The sequence below is a fragment of the Magallana gigas genome, chromosome 9 (genome assembly GCF_963853765.1).
Source record: "Magallana gigas chromosome 9, xbMagGiga1.1, whole genome shotgun sequence".
In the NCBI taxonomy this organism is placed as follows: domain Eukaryota; kingdom Metazoa; phylum Mollusca; class Bivalvia; order Ostreida; family Ostreidae; genus Magallana; species Magallana gigas.
In genome coordinates this window covers 27,057,817-27,075,784 of record NC_088861.1, presented here as the reverse complement: position 1 = coordinate 27,075,784, position 17,968 = coordinate 27,057,817, and the positions used below count along the sequence as shown (strand labels likewise).

General features: G+C 35.0%; 2 protein-coding genes across 2 annotated transcripts in view; both read right to left on the bottom strand.

Annotated features, from left to right (window-relative positions):
- The window catches only part of LOC136269578 (E3 ubiquitin-protein ligase TRIM71-like), a 139,807-nt gene that overhangs the window by 106,195 nt on the left and 15,644 nt on the right, over positions 1-17,968 (bottom strand). The gene's annotated exons all lie outside the window — the stretch shown is intronic.
- Positions 2,999-7,228, bottom strand: LOC117691550 (tripartite motif-containing protein 2-like). Its single transcript, XM_066070942.1, has 2 exons — positions 6,981-7,228; positions 2,999-4,989 (listed from the first exon to the last, which is right to left on the bottom strand). The coding sequence occupies exon 2, from the start codon at positions 4,953-4,955 to the stop codon at positions 3,282-3,284; it is 1,674 nt and encodes a 557-aa protein (XP_065927014.1). The 5' UTR covers positions 4,956-4,989; positions 6,981-7,228; the 3' UTR covers positions 2,999-3,281.

The window sequence follows — 17,968 nt, the reverse complement described above, 5'->3', positions numbered from 1 at the left end:
GAATTGTTAAGCTATAAGCTATTACTTAGTTAAAAAGAAAATCATATATATCACCCTTTATATTTGGTATTTTCCTATTATTTGATATAGAGCTCTTCTTCTAAAGGAGAGCAATACCGTCTAAAAATGGCCACGACCATCGAGCTCTCTTAATTGTTAAGCTATAATTGTAAATAAATTGCCATACTGCACAGAGAGAGAGAGAGAGAGAGAGAGAGAGAGAATTTCTTGTGTACCAAAGATCGAATGGATTATGAATTTTCCGCAATCTGAAAATGGTCGCGAACAAAGCAAAAACTTATATGAATACTAGCGAGAAAAAAAATCATAAGAATGCAATGTGCACATGAACACTGGTTATGAATGTTCTACTTTTAATAGCTATACACTCAGAAATAGATCTAATTTATTAAAAAAAAAACCCACAATATTCTTTACATGGGATGATGCGCTCCCTCTTTTGATATGTTGTTTGAACCAACGTAAATTTACTTCAAGAAAACGCCTGTTTCGATTTTGTTTTGAATGCTATTTTTTTTTTTTTGTATTGAACTCGATCTCCATTTTACCCACAATTCATACATACTTATCATACAACTTGTAAATGCCTAAATGACGTGACAACCACTTCTCCAAGTAAAAGGGTAGATAAGCTTGGAAAAAAAATGAAAAATTCATGATTGTGTTTTCTTGAAGCTACAAGTCGTCACTATATATACATGTATGTGGGAAGGTGGTACAGTATTCAGTATATTCATACGCGGATCTAGAGGGAATCAGGTTTGGAGAGGGGGATCCGCTCCCCCCCCCCCCCCCACGACAAATAAAATTATCGCGTTCCCTTGATCATAGTCACATAGTCACAGATTTTTTTCATACTTTTCAGTTTGATAGACTTTGAAAAAAAACCTAACACAATTTCTTTGATGCTTTGTGGTCCCGTTCCCGGTGGTAACAGAGAGAAAAGATTTAAAAATGGCATTTTTATGCTTATTCAAGAACATTTTGTGAGTAATGACAACAATTTGGGGTTTCCAGGGTAGAATGTATTATGAAGAAGTTTGCTATTTTTCAATAGAAACAAACACATATTTTATAATCGCACGTTTTAAAAGTCATCCATGGTAACTAAAGAGAAATTTCACAATATGATTTCTTCATTTCATCTGAATTTAAAATGCAAATCTTACATTTCTGTGCACACTATTCTGATCGTGAAATAAATCAATATTGAAAACCGTTGCTATGGCAACCAGCGGAAAAATAAGGTTAATTCTCATATTTTGAGGCATTTTTGAATAGGTATTATTCACATATCAATATAAATATATGATATCATTTGGTGAGGAAATATCAAGTATGACCTGGCCTTTGAAGCAACTTGAATAAAATCTGCAATTTGCTATTGGATTTTTCCATGCAACTTTACATTTTATAGCAACAACACTTAAATCTATGTTGCAAAACAAAGCTAGCTGTAGTATATAAAGAAAATTAAGGCTTATCTATACAACTTCCAATAAAAACAATTGCCAAAAATCTGTAAAATCAGGAAATTACAGCATATCAAAATCACCTTAAAATTTCCAATTTTTTCGCATTTCTTTGCCATGTTCCTATAGCAATGGGTGTCTATTTTCATAAATAAAACGTACATATTGCATGGTCACTAATAGGTATGTAAAATTCATTAGTTTCTTTATTCTGCTTAATGAAAAACGTAAAAAAAAATTCAATAAGTATTGGTATTCTCCAACAATTTTCTTCTATGAAAAAAAAATTAAAAATAGGAATAAATGTTGTTTTTTGTGTTTGATATTTGATATTATTGGGCAAAACCTTCTAATATGGCTTCAAAGTACATGTAGGTAAGTTTTGCTATTTTTCCATCGTTAACTTCAGTTAACTTGACAACAGTTACCCCCAGAAACCAATTTTTAGTGTCTTTTAATAGCGTTTTTAACCTAGATGTGTCAATGTATGAAATATAAAGAAAATTAATGGCTATGCATAGTCAGACCTTTGCATAATTTTTTTACTCTTTATAATAGAATTGCTAAAATTAACATTTGAAATGTTGAAATGGAGAGAGAGAGAGAGAGAGAGAGAGAGAGACAGACAGAGAGAGAGAGACAGACAGAGAGAGACAGACAGACAGAGAGAGAGAGACAGACAGACAGACAGAGAGAGACAGACAGAGAGAGAGAGACATACAGACAGACAGACAGAGAGAGAGAGAGACAGACAGAGAGAGAGACAGACAAACAGAGAGAACAAGAGAGAAAGAGAGAGAGAGAACAAGAGAGAAAGAGAGAGAGAGAACAAGAGAGAAAGAGAGATGTTAATTCAGAATCTGTTCTGATGATACGTCCCTGCAACTTATGTATAACATGAGGTGGTAGTGTTTTGACAAATCAAAATCGAAATTCGGTTGGAATAGGGGGGAGGATTGACTGCGGTGCAATTTTGATTTTTTCCCAATTAATTTTTTTTCTCCAAATTAAAACACTTAGTGGTGAGATTTAAAAAAAATAAATGATTCATTCATCCATTGATTATGATTATATCTGTTTTTGCAAAATAAAGAGAGGACCTATGTAAAATTCACTTCGAATCAAATATAGTATCCAAGATCTTAATTCTTAGGAGATTTGTATCTAAAGTACTCAATGTCAAATTCCAGCATCTGTGTCAATTTTTGAATTAGTGTCAGGAAGTCTGTTATTACCGGCAATAAATCTGAAATCTATAATCATGATAATATTTAAATATTCTGAAATATTGATCCCAAGGCACTTGATAATGTAAACATTTCTTTCAAGAAGTAGGTCAAGTTCTCCTATCTATTGAATAGTTATATTAATAATATAATTATATACATGCACACATATTTCATTTCACTATAGTTAGAGAACTATCTATACCTAAGAATTAGAAATGTTTGCAAATGTCAACAGCATTTAATGTTATAATATAAGAAACCACATCAACAAAATAATGATTATTTACATTTATTTACATATAAAACCAGTTTATTTACATGTAAAATATACAGATAGTAAGTAATCATATGTACACGAACAATACACAGTCTCTGAATTATAACATTCACAGCAGTTTGATGAAACACAACATATAAAACGAACACGGTTTGGTAATACATGGATTTTATATAGTTCTAAATAGTTTGTTGATGTATTATAATATTTAAACACAATCAGTTTATTTACTGATATTTGATGTTCACTCTGTAGACATGTAACATTATGATCACAGTTTGTTTACATGTAATACTGGATTTTCTTCACTTTACCTGTATCAAATTCAGCCACAAAGAGGTTGTCTTTGGTGTCCACACATAAACCCCATGGATATTCTAAATGACAGTTGTCAATGTAGCGGAGGAACTGACCGTCCTGATCCAGGATGTGGATACGGTGGTTGAAATAGTCTGCTACCAGGATCCGACCCTGGCTGTCTGTAGTGATGCCGACTGGTATAAATGGTTTCTTGGTAGTAGAGGGAGGACCGGTGTAGGTAAATTGGAGTTTGCCAGCCTGATTGACCACCACTACTGCACCGGCTTTAGAGTCAGCTACACAGATATCTAGGTTCTTGTTCTCACTGATGTATTTAGGGTAGACATGATCAGATGAATAGATAGGTTGTCCTTTGTCATTGTATTGAATCGTTTGTTTCTCTGTGGAGCCAGAATAACGCACAACTTTTGCTTGTTTCTCATCATCAGTGATCATGAAAACCAGGAGGTCACCAGAGGAGGTACTACAGAAATAGAGAGGATACAACCCCTGTAGTCTGATCACTGTCTGTATCTGTGTATTCTTCACTATGTTCACAGTTCTATCATTGGGATCAGTATAAACTAGTTCACCACTCTGTGTCACTGCTATGTTATATGGCATGTTCCCTGACTTGGTTTGGATGGACTTCACTAGTTTACTGTGGAGGTCGTAGAGTCTCATCATGTTGTCCATACCACACGTCCATACCTCATCATCACTCAGACAGGACACACAGCGTAATCTATTAGATTCTCCATAATATGTGTTTATTTCTGTGATGATCTGTGGTACATCAATGAGTGGTCTGTCCGGGGGAGAGGACTCAGCACCGGGAGAATCCATTGTGTAGCCATGTTCTTCTGTTTTGATAGATAATGCTGAAAGAGAACCAATCTGCTGATAAATCTGTTCTTTGTTAATTTTCTGAGGAGTGAATCTTGGTAAGGAAACTGTGAGTTTAGGAGGCAATCTTCGGAATTCAGCATTCCTGGATTTGTAGGTAGAGACAAGGCTGACATCATTGGAGTTTAATAATTTCTTCAGATCAGCAATGCACTTTGTGATTTCAGAAATGGTGCGTTTGATTTCATTTTCCTGCTTATTCAGGACAACCAGGTGTTTGGATTCCATTTCATCCATGTCAGATTTCAGTTTCTTGATGGCAATGTCTATTTCTCTGTGCAAGTCTTCTCCATGTTTGTTTAGAGCTGTTGTTAATTTCTTGGAATTTTTATTCAGATCAGTTTTCTGAACTGGGATGTTAGATGCGATCTCTTGGTATTTAGGATAAATGGTATTTTCTAATTCTTGAAGATCTTTTTTCAAGGCCTCTCTCTTAGTATCTAGTTTTTTTAAAATGCCCACTTGTTTGTGTCCTAGATGTTCACCTGAGGAGACACACTCAAGACAAATAGGAATGTTACATTGTTCACAATGAAGGTCACATAATTGTGTGGAATGTTTGGAACATTTAGGATTTAGTCCCCTCTTCTTAAATGGCACTACTTTGTGTTCTTTGGATTCGTCTAAGAGATGTTTTCCAACGCAGACTACACACAGATGTATATGACAAATGTCACAGTACATAGGGGGGCCCGGGGTCTCACAGAGATGGCACCGTAACACATCCTGGGCCCAGGTACGGCGGTCCATGGTCAGACACCTTGATGAGATATTTAGACGATTTCTGAAAGAATAAAAGAACAGTTACATGAATGTTATATTAGCAAACTTGTTTTTATTAATTCTATGTCATTTTTGTGTGTGTAGTCTAAAGTGTTCTCGCATGGAAGGGAGGTAGGATCGCCCCCCCCCCCGTCCACCCCCCACACTCTACTGACTGAGCTATAGGGTTAACCAGTTTCAAGTTGCGTCCCTCCCAATCTCATGCACAGGTCCTGGGGTGGGGGTGATTTTTATTTTTCAAGTTGGGGGAGGGGGTTTCAAAGCCCTACTTTTTGGTAATTTTACTTTTGAAAATTATATTACGTTTTTCTATGAGGGGTAGGTTCCTGGGATTCCTGACACACTCTGGCCGTCAGGATCCGCTCCGCGCATTCTCCAACTTTTATAGGATTTGTTAGTCGGTCCGTGCGCCCCCCCCCCCCCCCCCCGGTAACGGGTGGTTTCGCTCCGATCACTTGTTCGCGCTGAGAGGTTTCGCGCCGAGTGGTTTCGCCCCATTTCAATATATTATATAAATATTATTAACGATCAAGGATTACCTGTATTTATCGATCTATGCAAACCCCACATAATTGCTCACGTTGTGTTTTATGGAATAATTAAAATTATCGTGATTTCACCTATACTCTGTCCCGAGTTTTTGCTTCCACCACTTTTTGCTTGATATTTCAATAATAGTAAATACCTTAATTTGTGCTCAAACTACGTTCATCCACTAATATGAAAAATGTCCAGATTATCTGTTTTGAAACGCCCCTTCTACCGCTTCAGGTTTCAATACACATCCAAAAATTGAAAGTCCGAACGGAGATTTTGCATTGCATCAGCCATTAATAAGCCCGGATGATAATGTTAAAAAATTGCGCGATGTATTCCGAGTGTATTCCGAATGGTGGAGAAAAGATGTAAACATTTCCCATTACAAATCTCCGTAAGAAAATTGTTTTCATTCCCGTGAAATTTTATGAGTGAAAAGGGATAATTGTTCAATGAAGATATCTTGGATATATTCCCTTTCATCGATTTCAATTGTATTTCTTTCACAGGTATGTGTATTTTTATTAAAAATCATCAAAAATTGATGGAAGCAATAACTTGGGACAGACTATTATCGAGCTGTCTTAATTTAATGCCTTTTATAAATATTTGTGTAGTGAAGGCTTTTTTAGCCATTTCATTGAGATATATCCGTGATTTTACTTAGTTATGTAAAATATATATGCATTGGCCAAATGGACATATAAAAAAAAATTATATAGTTTGCAAAATAGAAAATATTCAAAGTTCGATTGAAAAAATAATTAATAATACATTAATTTAACATGTATATATGCGGGCATCTTATGGAATTTTATGCATTATTTAAATCATTTTATAATCTATCATATCATATAATGCATTATATTTTAGGTACTCAGCAGCTTATGGCAGTAGAGGCAGCATTCACGGACCATTTCTTTGCTATACTCTTTCAGAATACTGGTTCCCAAAAAAAACGCGCTAACGAATTCTTGAGATACTCATCATTTAGTTCTCCAAATTAGATCGCAATCAAAGCTATTTATTTAACGGTTTTATTGATGATGGATTAATTGCCGACTAATTAAACTGCTCGGGCGATGTTCGTGCATGTGTATAAAATTATTGTCTAATTAAACTAAATTACTTTCTAAAACATTTAATTTACATATTTAAAACCAGAAGCAACAAGCAGTGTGTATTGTAGTGGTTATTAATACAATCCGGGCGAATCCACTCGGGGCGATCATGTACGTATTCGGAGCGAAACCACACAGCGCGAACAAGCGATCGGAGCGAAACCACCTGGATTCCCCCCCCCCCCCACACCAATGGCACTGGTCTACAGTTTGTTCGGTAAATGATGGTAAAACATTAAAATAATGTCCACGATGCCCACTGTACAATTTTGACTATGTTCTTCATTATCATTTGTTTATAATGATGTTACTTATTCATTAACAAACTACAAACCTTCAAATTCCCAACATGGCGATTCGGGTATTTTCTTTTCCGGGTCTGGCTACCTGTACAATCGTCACGTGATTTCTTTATATGTAGGTCAATGTGTCGCGTCCTTCCTGCAATGTTCAAATTATATTGTAAACATGTTTTATTGTGATTTGACTCACACTGAATATTGACAATGGTTAAGAGGTATTTTTCCATGGAGAAGTCAAATGTTAGGACGTGCTTAACGTAAGTGTATGAGGCCGGGGGAGGGGGTCGAAACCGAGGTTAGGCGCGGATCCAGAAAATTTTTAAAGGTCGGGAATTGGGGGAAAATTTGCTGGCATAAAATACATCATCGTCTCTAGCCACGTAGATGGTAGAGAATTATAGATATTTTGCGTGTTTTGCGATGACGTAAGTATAGCTGCAATAATATAGCCCTCCCGATTTTTTTTTTTTTGGGGGGGGGGGGGGGGGGGAGTAAACATCAGATATAAAAAATCGGGGAGGGCTACATTATTGCAGCTAATGTAAGTACAGTACATGTATGCTTGCAGGAATTTTTTCAGAGGAAGGGGATAGGGATGGTCGCTTGGAGACACACCTATGATTAGGGGGTCCAGGGAGTGAAGTCATTAGAAGCTTAATTATCCAGGTTTTTAAAAAAATATTTTGAAGAGTCATACGAAACCGTGAAATTAACCTCAAAATTGGTTGATAAATTATGTTCAGTAGAAAATGCATTAATTTGAGTGAAAATAAGAAACATTGCAGTCAAGGGTTTTAAGTTATGTTTTATTTAAGAAGGGAAGGTAAATATTGTATAATATCCAATACACTTGTGAGGTAAGCCCTCAATTTCGGGTGCGGTCACATGTACACTTATTTTCGAAATACCTCCAACAGAAGAGAATTGAAAATGCAACAATTTGGGTCTACATTGGGGTTTTACACTGTTTGAAAATTTATCAAATTTTTGATCAAATATAAATACAGTCGATTTTCTTCCATTAATAAAGATAGCAACAGCATAAATGAGAAATATGGAACAGCGTATTCACCATGTAAATTTCCTCCATAGAGGATAGCGAGCACATTTATCAAATCACACATTTCTCATTAATTTATTGAAATACATGATATTTTCTCTTTGAAATTTGTATATTGAAAACTTATACATTTCTGATGATGACACTTCAGTAATTTTATTTGTTGAAGTTTCGTGCATTGAATATCCCAATGACTGTAAATCCTGCATATATCATACAAATGCCTTCGTCATTCTACGTATGCAAGAAGTTTACTATAATATGTTTTACGGTGCGACCGTTGGGGCGAGCACAGCATGTGATCAAACAATGAATTATAATAAATTAATAAAATAAAATTAACAACGTGAAATTTCAATGCCAAAAAATAAAACATACATATTTTTCAGTAAATTTTCATTATTCATAGTTTATAAGATTTGTTATAATTTATTTATTTATATGTAGAACAATAGTTTTATCTCAGATACAATGTTGTTAAATAATAAAGATTTTAATATATAAATATTCATTGCACTGCATCTCCTCTTTTAAAGTGATTGTGATTATGATTGATTGATTGATTTCCCCCTTTTTTTTTTGCAGTAGACATTTTTTCTTAAACTTACATATAAAACTTGACTCATCATAGAGCTCCCCCCATGCTAAAGTTTTTTTCATTTTTGTCAATTTATACATAGAAAATCGACTTACCATGGATTTGCCCCTCCACTTAAAAAAAAATAATTAATGTTTAATTTTATTTTTAATTTACGCTTAAAAATATTTGCTTATCATGTTAAAAGAACATGGTGGTGTCTCTCCCCCCCTCCCCCCCCCCCTGCATGTATAATAAATGGAAGTGAAAATAAAGACACCATTGATCTGCTAAAGAGCTGAAGGATTAGAATTTTCATGATTTATTTTTCTTTTTGCTTGCAAAGATTTTTTGGATGAGGCTGCCATCCACCCACCCACCCCCTTTAAAAAAAGGCGCTGCTACGTATAACGTTACGTTTCAGGAAATTACCGTAATTATAGCGAGCGCAGCTCGCCGGCGCGCAGCGCCGGCTAGCGAAGCGAGCTCTAAGAACCAGTGTGCGCGGGAAAAAGAACGAGCTAAACCTACAGTTCATCAAACAAAATTTTTTGTCTACGTCCCATAATGCTCTCTAATGTTTACACCCGTGGTGCTATGCCAAAAATGGCCGACTTATAACTCGTAATTTACGGTGACTTAAAGTTTGAAGACACGTTTTGAGTACCGCATATGCTTTGGCGAGACTCAAAAGATTTGTTACATGCTTCCATACCTTCGTATTGAGTCGAGAAACGTAAACAAAGACGAATAAAGTTATGGATGACGTCACAGTGCACTCGCGCTATATTTCCCGCGAAAAATGTAGAGGTGGATCAAACATCTGTAATGAGTGTACTGGCTATTTCAGTATAGTCTGCGATACCTGCCTCATTGACATATGATTTGTTTTTAATCTTTTTTTAATATTGAGATTTTATATATATAAAAACTAGCAAGGGCTAAACTTTACTGTCATGTCGATCCATTTTTAAAGTAATTGTGCATGCATGCACCGTGCAGTAGGCAGGTAAGTATATGAGTAGGGAGGAAATAAACAATAGGACAATTTGAACTAAATAAAAAGGAATAAAATGAAAAAATAAACAGGTAAAAAAATTATGTAGATATTGCATATAGTCATACCATTAAATAAAAGTGGGAAATTACACACCTACAAACAGGTACCGGGCTCTCTCTCTCTCTCTCTCTCTCTCTCTCTCTCTCTCTGGGTAGGGGGTTGCGCTGTATATATCATAACCATTAAAATTAGTACATTTGGCATACTTATTGTAGAGCAATACTCTCTCAAAAATTCTTTGACGTACGTTGATACCTAAATAAAACTATAAGTTGACAATGATGCAAGGTACAGTATGTGTAATTCTTGCTGCGCTCGCCAGAACGGTAGCACCGTAAAACATATTAGTGAATAACATATTTGTGAGCATTCATCCAAATTAGTGCAATTTACAACTGTTTCCTGTATCTGAAGAAATGTCCTTATTCGTCAGCTGTTCTTTATCTTAGCCTTTGCAAGATTTTAAGAGGATTTTGGTCATTTCAGCAGATTTACAATAACTTCAATTAGAGTAATTTCCCCTTATCAGTGCTTATTGTGACGTCAAAGCTGACGTTGGTTAAGTGTCGTCTTACTCTTTAAAACTCCCATGAGAAATAAAAGTATGCGAAGTATACTGTTTTATTTACTTAAAAAGCATGATGTTCTTAAAATTACACATCTTATAAGCTTTTCAAAGGTTTTACTTTGATTCTCGGCAGAACGTGATGTTGGAACGTGAGGTTGGAAACCATTGGTACTATGAATTGTGGGTCAAAATTTACTGACTCCGAAAAAATATATCGGATCAATGTGTAAACGTTTGTGACGTCACACGATTATTTTTGATTGAAAGTGTACTGAGGTGAACTTTAGAGGTAACATTGACTGTATGTCGCTTACATCGTTATTGTTTTTACTGTCTAAATTTGTCTTGCTGATTCTCGTGAGAGTGTGAAGTGATAAAAATTGCTATGATTACAGGGAACTACTGGGACGATTAAAACGATGCATTACTGGTCCGATTTACTGACGCCAAAAAAATTCGTTGAATGAATGTGCAACTAGTCCGAATTTTCTATTCACACACGCCTTGCCGGTAGAGCTCGCTTCGCGCCGGCGCTGCGCGCCGGCGAGCTGCGCTCGCTATAACTCTGTCCCGAGTTTTTGCTTCCATCACTTTTTGCTTGATATTTCAATAATATATATGGTAAATACCTTTGTGCTCAAACTACGTTCATCCACTAATATGAAAAATGTCCATATTATCTGTTTTGAAACGCCCCCTCTACCGCTTTAGGTTTCAATACACATTCCAAAATTGAAAGTCTACAGAGATTTTGCATTGCATCAGCCATTAATAAGCCCGGATGATAACGTTAAAAAATTGCGCGATGTATTCCGAGTGTATTCCGAATGGAGAAAAGATGTAAACATTTCCCATTATAAATCTCCGTAAGAAAATTGTTTTCGGTACTGTGAACTTTTATGAGTGAAAATGGATAATTGTTCAATGAAGATATCTTGGATATATTCCCTTTCATCGATTTCAATTGTATTTATTTCACAGGTATGTGTATTTTTATTAAAAATCATAAAAAATTTATGGAAGCAATAACTTGGGACGTACTTTTTTTTTTTTTATAGAACTATCGGTTTGGACACTAAGAGTGACTTAGTAAAAGAACACATTTCAAAGGTATTTTATTAAGTTGTTGGTGTATACCATGCAGCTCGTTTCTATAAAACCAAGTCACACTTAGGACAAAAAAAAATATTCCTGTTTCCTGTCACTTGACCAAAAAAATTAGGGTAGGTAGGTAGGAAAAAATATTATTTTTAAAAAATATTTTATTTTTAAAAATTTGGAGCATGTGTGTAATAATGAGAGAGATGTATATTCCCAGTGCTCAGCATGTAAATAGATGATTTAAAATTTCCAATGGTCTTTGTATTGTTGATGCATGTAATGTATAGAAAACAACAGGCAAAGAAAAAAAATAGATTAATTTTTTAATTAAAAATAAAAAGTAATATTATTTGCAAAATTTAATCTACGTGTATGAATGTATTTATCCTTTTCTGGATAAATATTTTTGTATTGTATTAGCTTAATGTCAATATCAACATGATTATAATTAAATCACTCTCTCTACGTCCGTGTATTTAGGGTATTAGTCCAACCCTTTGACCCACTTACTACCGTACGTTATGTAGAGGATCTGTTTAATTCTCAAGATAATATAGAAAGCAGTTTTATGATAATTTTAACATCTGTTGTAGTTATTAACTAATAACGGGTTATTGACTAACTGTAATATCAGGATTTAAAGTAATAAACATTGTTTTTGTAATTTCCAATATACAGTATGTTGTTGCATCACCCGTATTTATAACCCCTGAAGCAAGTTATTCACCACAAGTTATATTTATGCAGTAAAAATGTCTGTAGATTACTTTTCTATCATTCTTTCGCCAGTGAGGTTAATTTACACGATTATGAACTCAGAAGACTTGGTCATCTTCACTTCTCTTTCTGAGGAAATTCTGGCAAAGTTGCCGATCACCACCATGATCACAAAAAAACTTTAAGGGTCGGAGGGTAAAAGATAGGGCCGGTCGGGCGACAGGAAACAGGAATAATTTTTTTTTGGCCTTATGTATGAGTACATATATATAATTTGACTGTGCCCTGACAGGTGCTCATGAAATTTAACAACAGATTAACGATATGCGGGGATACCGTGGCCCTCTCCCACCATACCTCGCCGTATGGCAAACATCTCTATTCTCAACATCAGCGCTTATCTTTAATTTGTTTTACTCAAATACATGTTTTATGTTAATGTAATTATAAAATGGCAGACAGGATTGATCTTATTTACGTGTTCTTCTGACATATCGTCATAATGCCTATATTATTAATTGGTAATTAATTTTAATTGTTAAAATTCAAATTTGTCAAAAGGACAGTACTAATAAAAATTTTAATGAAGCTATATTAATCAAACGCAGTTCAAAGTCCATACCTCCCCACCACACACACTTTCTTACTCAATATATATGATTGTATTATGAAAATAAATCATTATTAAGGTGTTATACCTGTAGACGAGGATGAATGAATTGTAAGATAACAACAACGGGGTATATTATACTACATTTCTAATGCCACAGTGTTTATTTAGATTATTTTGTCCATAAACCGAATAATGTGCACATTCTAACGCAATTTGACTGTGTGAGAATCATCACCTTATATTTACATTCTACTGTGTTTTTCCATTAAATTCCGTGATGTTTAAATGCCTCAAAATGCAACACCTATTCACTGCGTATGAATTTACGAGTTATTTACATAAGTAGTTCTCAAACAGTGATTTCTATGTTATCATTTAAAAAATGTATTTCATGAATGTTGTCAAAACACCATGTTTTATAATTATTCAACAAAAAAGTTGACTTTATTGTTAAAAGCAACATTTCAAGAGTTATTTCTCATGGATTATATTTTCATGCTCGTCGATCTTATCTCACCAGTCTATGTGAAAACCAGTTTAAACCGGTTTTACAAAACAGCTGTTCTTGCTGTTACTTATTCACTCCCTCCGTGATCTGCACTTTATATCGATTTATTTAAGTAAACAATTTATTTCCTCAGTAAGGGAATGTAAATATAAGCATTAAATGATTTATTTTTGACGTCGTCGTGTCAATAACTGCCGTCAGGTGAGCAGACAAATTATCATAACGCGCTATCGCGCGTTATTCAATTTCTCTGCTCACCTGACGGCAGTTATTGACACGACGACGTCAAAAATAAGTCATTCAATGCTATACTATAGAGAATAGAGAGACACCGTGGATCGTCATTCTTGGCTAGCGAAAATGAAGAACCACCAAAGGAAACAATTTTACTGCTTGAAGATGACAGGAATTTAGGAACACGAAATATGCCCTCTTTTATCTCGGGCCTACAGTCATATTAATTCTCAATTTCAGCGCATTCATTCACCCGGAAACGCTATTTTAATATGAAATATCTTTGAGCACGTGTTTTTTCTCTGAAGAAATTAGTTTAATTCGGACTATGAAGGTATCAATAGTTGCAGACAAAAAATAACATAGCATACTAAAGCGGGTTATACACTGTATTTTGCTATCTATCTTCATACCCACATAAAACACCACAGAAGACATATTAAGACATTTACTGCTGTAATGATAAAATAAGAGGCCCATGGGCCACATCGCTCACATAAGAAACAATAGCAATAACTCTGATCAAATCACCTTTATGGAGTCATATACAAAACAAATGGACAATGAAGTAGAGAATATCTTGCTTTAAAAGGTTTTTTTTTGTTTTTTTTATACATATTCTTATTGAGCGCCTTTTGTTGTTTTAGTGATTGTTGTTTAAACAATTTAAAATACGAACGCTTTAATGTCGCTTTAATACATAATAATATGACAAATTGTAGCATTGCATTTCTTTCAAAGAATATTTTTAATACACATTGGTTTCCTTATTCTCATATTTTATCTTCTTCATAGACAACAGAACGAGTTCTTTTTCTTTTTTCTTTTTTTTTGGGGGGGGGGTGTCATGTTTTAAACAATTGAAAATCTAAAAAATACACCAATATTAAAATTTGAACCCCTCCTTTGAGCCAAGTTATGGTTAAGAGATCAAAGTTTGAACAATTTAAAATCTACACTTGATTGCATAGTTATAAACAAAGTACGAACAGTCGGTTTTTAGCTCACCTGAGCTGAAAACTCAAGTGAGCTTTTCCGATCACAATTTGTCTGTCGTCCGTCTGTCCGTAAACTTTTCACATTTTCAACATCTTCTCATGAACTACTGGGCCAATTTCAACCAAACTTAAGAAAAATCATCCTTAGGCAAAGGGGATTCAAAGTTGTGAAAAGTAAGGGCCATACCCTTTTTCAAGTCGAGATAATTAGAAATTAATGAAATTTTTTTTAGGAATATTCAAAAATCTTCTTCTCAAGAACCATTAAGTCAGGAAAGCTGAAACTTGTGTGGAAACATCCTAAGGTAGTGTAGATTCAAAGTTGTGAAAATCATGACCCCGGGGTAGGGTGGGGCCACAATGGGGAGGTCGAAGTTTTACATAGGAATATATAGAGTAAATCTTTAAAAATCTTCTTCTCAAAAACTAATCAGCCAGGAAAAGTGAAACTTGTTTGGAAGCATCCTCAGGTAGTGTAAATTCAAAGTTGTGAAAATCATGGCCCCTTGGGGTAGGGTGGGGCCACAATGAGGGGTCAAAGTTTTACATAGGAGTATATAGAGTGAATTTTTAAAAATCTTCTTCTCAGAAACTAATCAGCCAAGAAAGCTGAAACTTGTGTGGAAGCATCCTCAGGTAGGGTTAATTCAAAGTTATGAAAATCATGACCCCCGGGGGTAGGATGGGGCCACAATGGGGGGGGGGGTCAAAGTTTTACATAAGAATATATGGAGTAAATCTTTGAAAATCTTCTTCACAGAAACTAATAAGCCAGGAAAGCTGAAACTGTGTGGTATCCTCAGGTAGAGTAGATTCAAAGTTGTGAAAGTCATGACCCCTGGGGGTAGGATGGGGCCACAATCGGGGGTCGAAGTTTTACATAGGAGTATATAGAGTAAATCTTTAAAAATCTTCTTCTCAGAAACTAATCAGCCAGGAAAGCTGAAACTTGTGTGGAAGCATCCTCAGGTAGTGTAAATTCAAAGTTGTGAAAATCATGGCCCCTTGGGGTAGGGTGGGGCCACAATGAGGGGTCGAAGTTTTACATAGGAATATATAGAATAATTCTTAAATTTTTAAAATCTTCTTCAGAAACTAAACAGCCAGGAAAGCTGAAACTAGTGTGAAAGCATCCTCAGGTAGTATAGATTTAAGGCTGTGAAAATCATGACCACCCGGGGGTAGGATGGGGCCACAATGGGGGGGGGGGGTCAAAGTTTTACATAAGAATATATGGAGTAAATCTTTGAAAATCTTCTTCACAGAAACTAATAAGCCAGGAGAGCTGAAACTTGTGTGGCATCCTCAGGTAGGGTATATTCAAAATTGTGACAATCATGAACCCTGGGGGTAGGATGGGGCCACAATGGGGGGGGGTCAAAGTTTTACATAGGAGTATATAGAGTGAATCTTTAAAAATCTTCTTCTCAGAAACTAATCAGCCAAGAAAGCTGAAACTTGTGTGGAAGCATCCTCAGGTAGGGTTAATTCAAAGTTGTGAAAATCATGACCCCCGGGGGTTGGGTGGGGCCACAATGGGGGGTCGAAGTTTTACATAAGAATATATGGAGTAAATCTTTGAAAATCTTCTTCACAGAAACTAATAAGCCAGGAAAGCTGAAACTTGTGTGGTATCCTCAGGTAGAGTAGATTCAAAGTTGTGAAAGTCATGACCCCTGGGGGGTAGGGTAGGGCCAAAATGGGGGGTTGAAGTTTTACATAGGAATATATAGAGTAAATCTTTAAAAATCTTCTTCCCAGAAATTTATCAGCTAGGAAAGCTGAAACTAGTGTGGAAACATCCTCAGGTAGTGTAGATTCAAAGTTGTGAAAATCATGACCCCCGGGGGTAGGGTGGGGCACAATGGGGGGTCGAAGTTTTACATAGGAATATATAGAGAAAAATCTTTAAGAATCTTCTTCTCAGAAACTAATCAGCCAGATGATTCTTTATAATTGTTAAGACTTTGGCTCCATGACAATTCTTCGGCCTCACAAGAATGTTCAGAGTTTGATGTAGCTTTATATCCCATATATAAACAATACATGACATGTGATACAGTCATTTTATGCATATCTTTTACAAAGAACTATACATGTATATGATATGTTAAATTTGGCCCCTGTAATTCGCCATTTTTTAAAGAGTTTCTGGTACAATAAAATGTTATGTTATATTTTAGAAGAGTTGATGTAAAATATATTTTTCACTTAATTATTTGATTTATTTGCACTCACTAGCAGTATATGACGTCAGAAGTGACGCTATTTCTATAATTCAATCAAAATCAGTCAAAAATTGACATTTTTCTTATCTTTTTATGGATGGGAAATATAGAGCGCATGCTTGAACAAGAAAAATTGTTTGGTCACTTATTACCCTTGGCAAGATAAATCTCTGATTAAAATATTCTGTTTGTTCAAGCATGCGCTCTATGTTTTCTGAAAGAAAAACTGCTTGAAAACAAGCTGTTTTATGCTAAAAATACAAAAATGGCGGGAAAGGTTGTCTTTACGATGTCATATTTCTAAATTGTGGGCAGTTGAATCAAAATGAACATTATGTAAAAATCTGTACAAAGAAAACAAAGAATTACAGTATAATGATGATGTTCATTTTAGGGGGCCATTTTAGGCCCATATCATATATAGTCCTTTATGCTATGCTATAGTATGCGATTTTAATGATATGCTATGAGATGTGTATGCTATGCTATGAGACTTGTTTGCTATGCTATGAGAAATTAAAATGAAGGGCTTAATGATATGGTATGCTATGCTATGAGATTTGAACAAAAACGCCTCCATACACAGAAGAGTTCCACACCTTTTGCAGTAAAATAAGAAGAAGCCAAAGTTTACCACAAATATATTATGTAAACATTTATTTTTTCAAAAAAAAAACATTTAAAACCAAGTTAAAAGAATGTTGTATGCTATGCTATGGTATGATATGACGAATGCGATTCTATGAGATTGTATGCTATGGTATGAGATTCCATTGCTATGCTATGAGATTTCAATGCTATGCTATGAGATTTCAATGCTATGCTATGGTGTATGATGTAAAAGATATGCTTGAACTGGCTGTATGACTATAAAATCATCCTGTTAGAAAAGGGACTAATGATTATAATTAAACATAAGAATATCCAGGGGAAAAAATAGATTTTATTTATACAGGATCTACATGTATGATTGTACATTGTTCTATTGTTCCTCAGGTGAGCGATGTGGCCCATGGGCCTCTTGTTTGGTATACGTGAAGGTTACCATGATGGAAACTACAACTGTCTGCTTGTGTCAGTCCAAGTAATCTGAATGTAACATGAAATGATTCAAGTAAAGTCAACGATAAAGTACTGTATGAAACAAAGCACCGATCAGCAACGTTACATGTGATATATTTTAATAAATAATGAGATTTTTGAAAATAAGCTAAACCATGCATCTGAAAGCGGTTTTAATAATGAATGTTAATATTTACGCCTGAAAATGGATTTATCAGTTACTAGTTATGTTATGCTTTTTCACAATTGTATATAAACATGTTTTTTTGTTCAGAAATTATGGAGGAAATACTC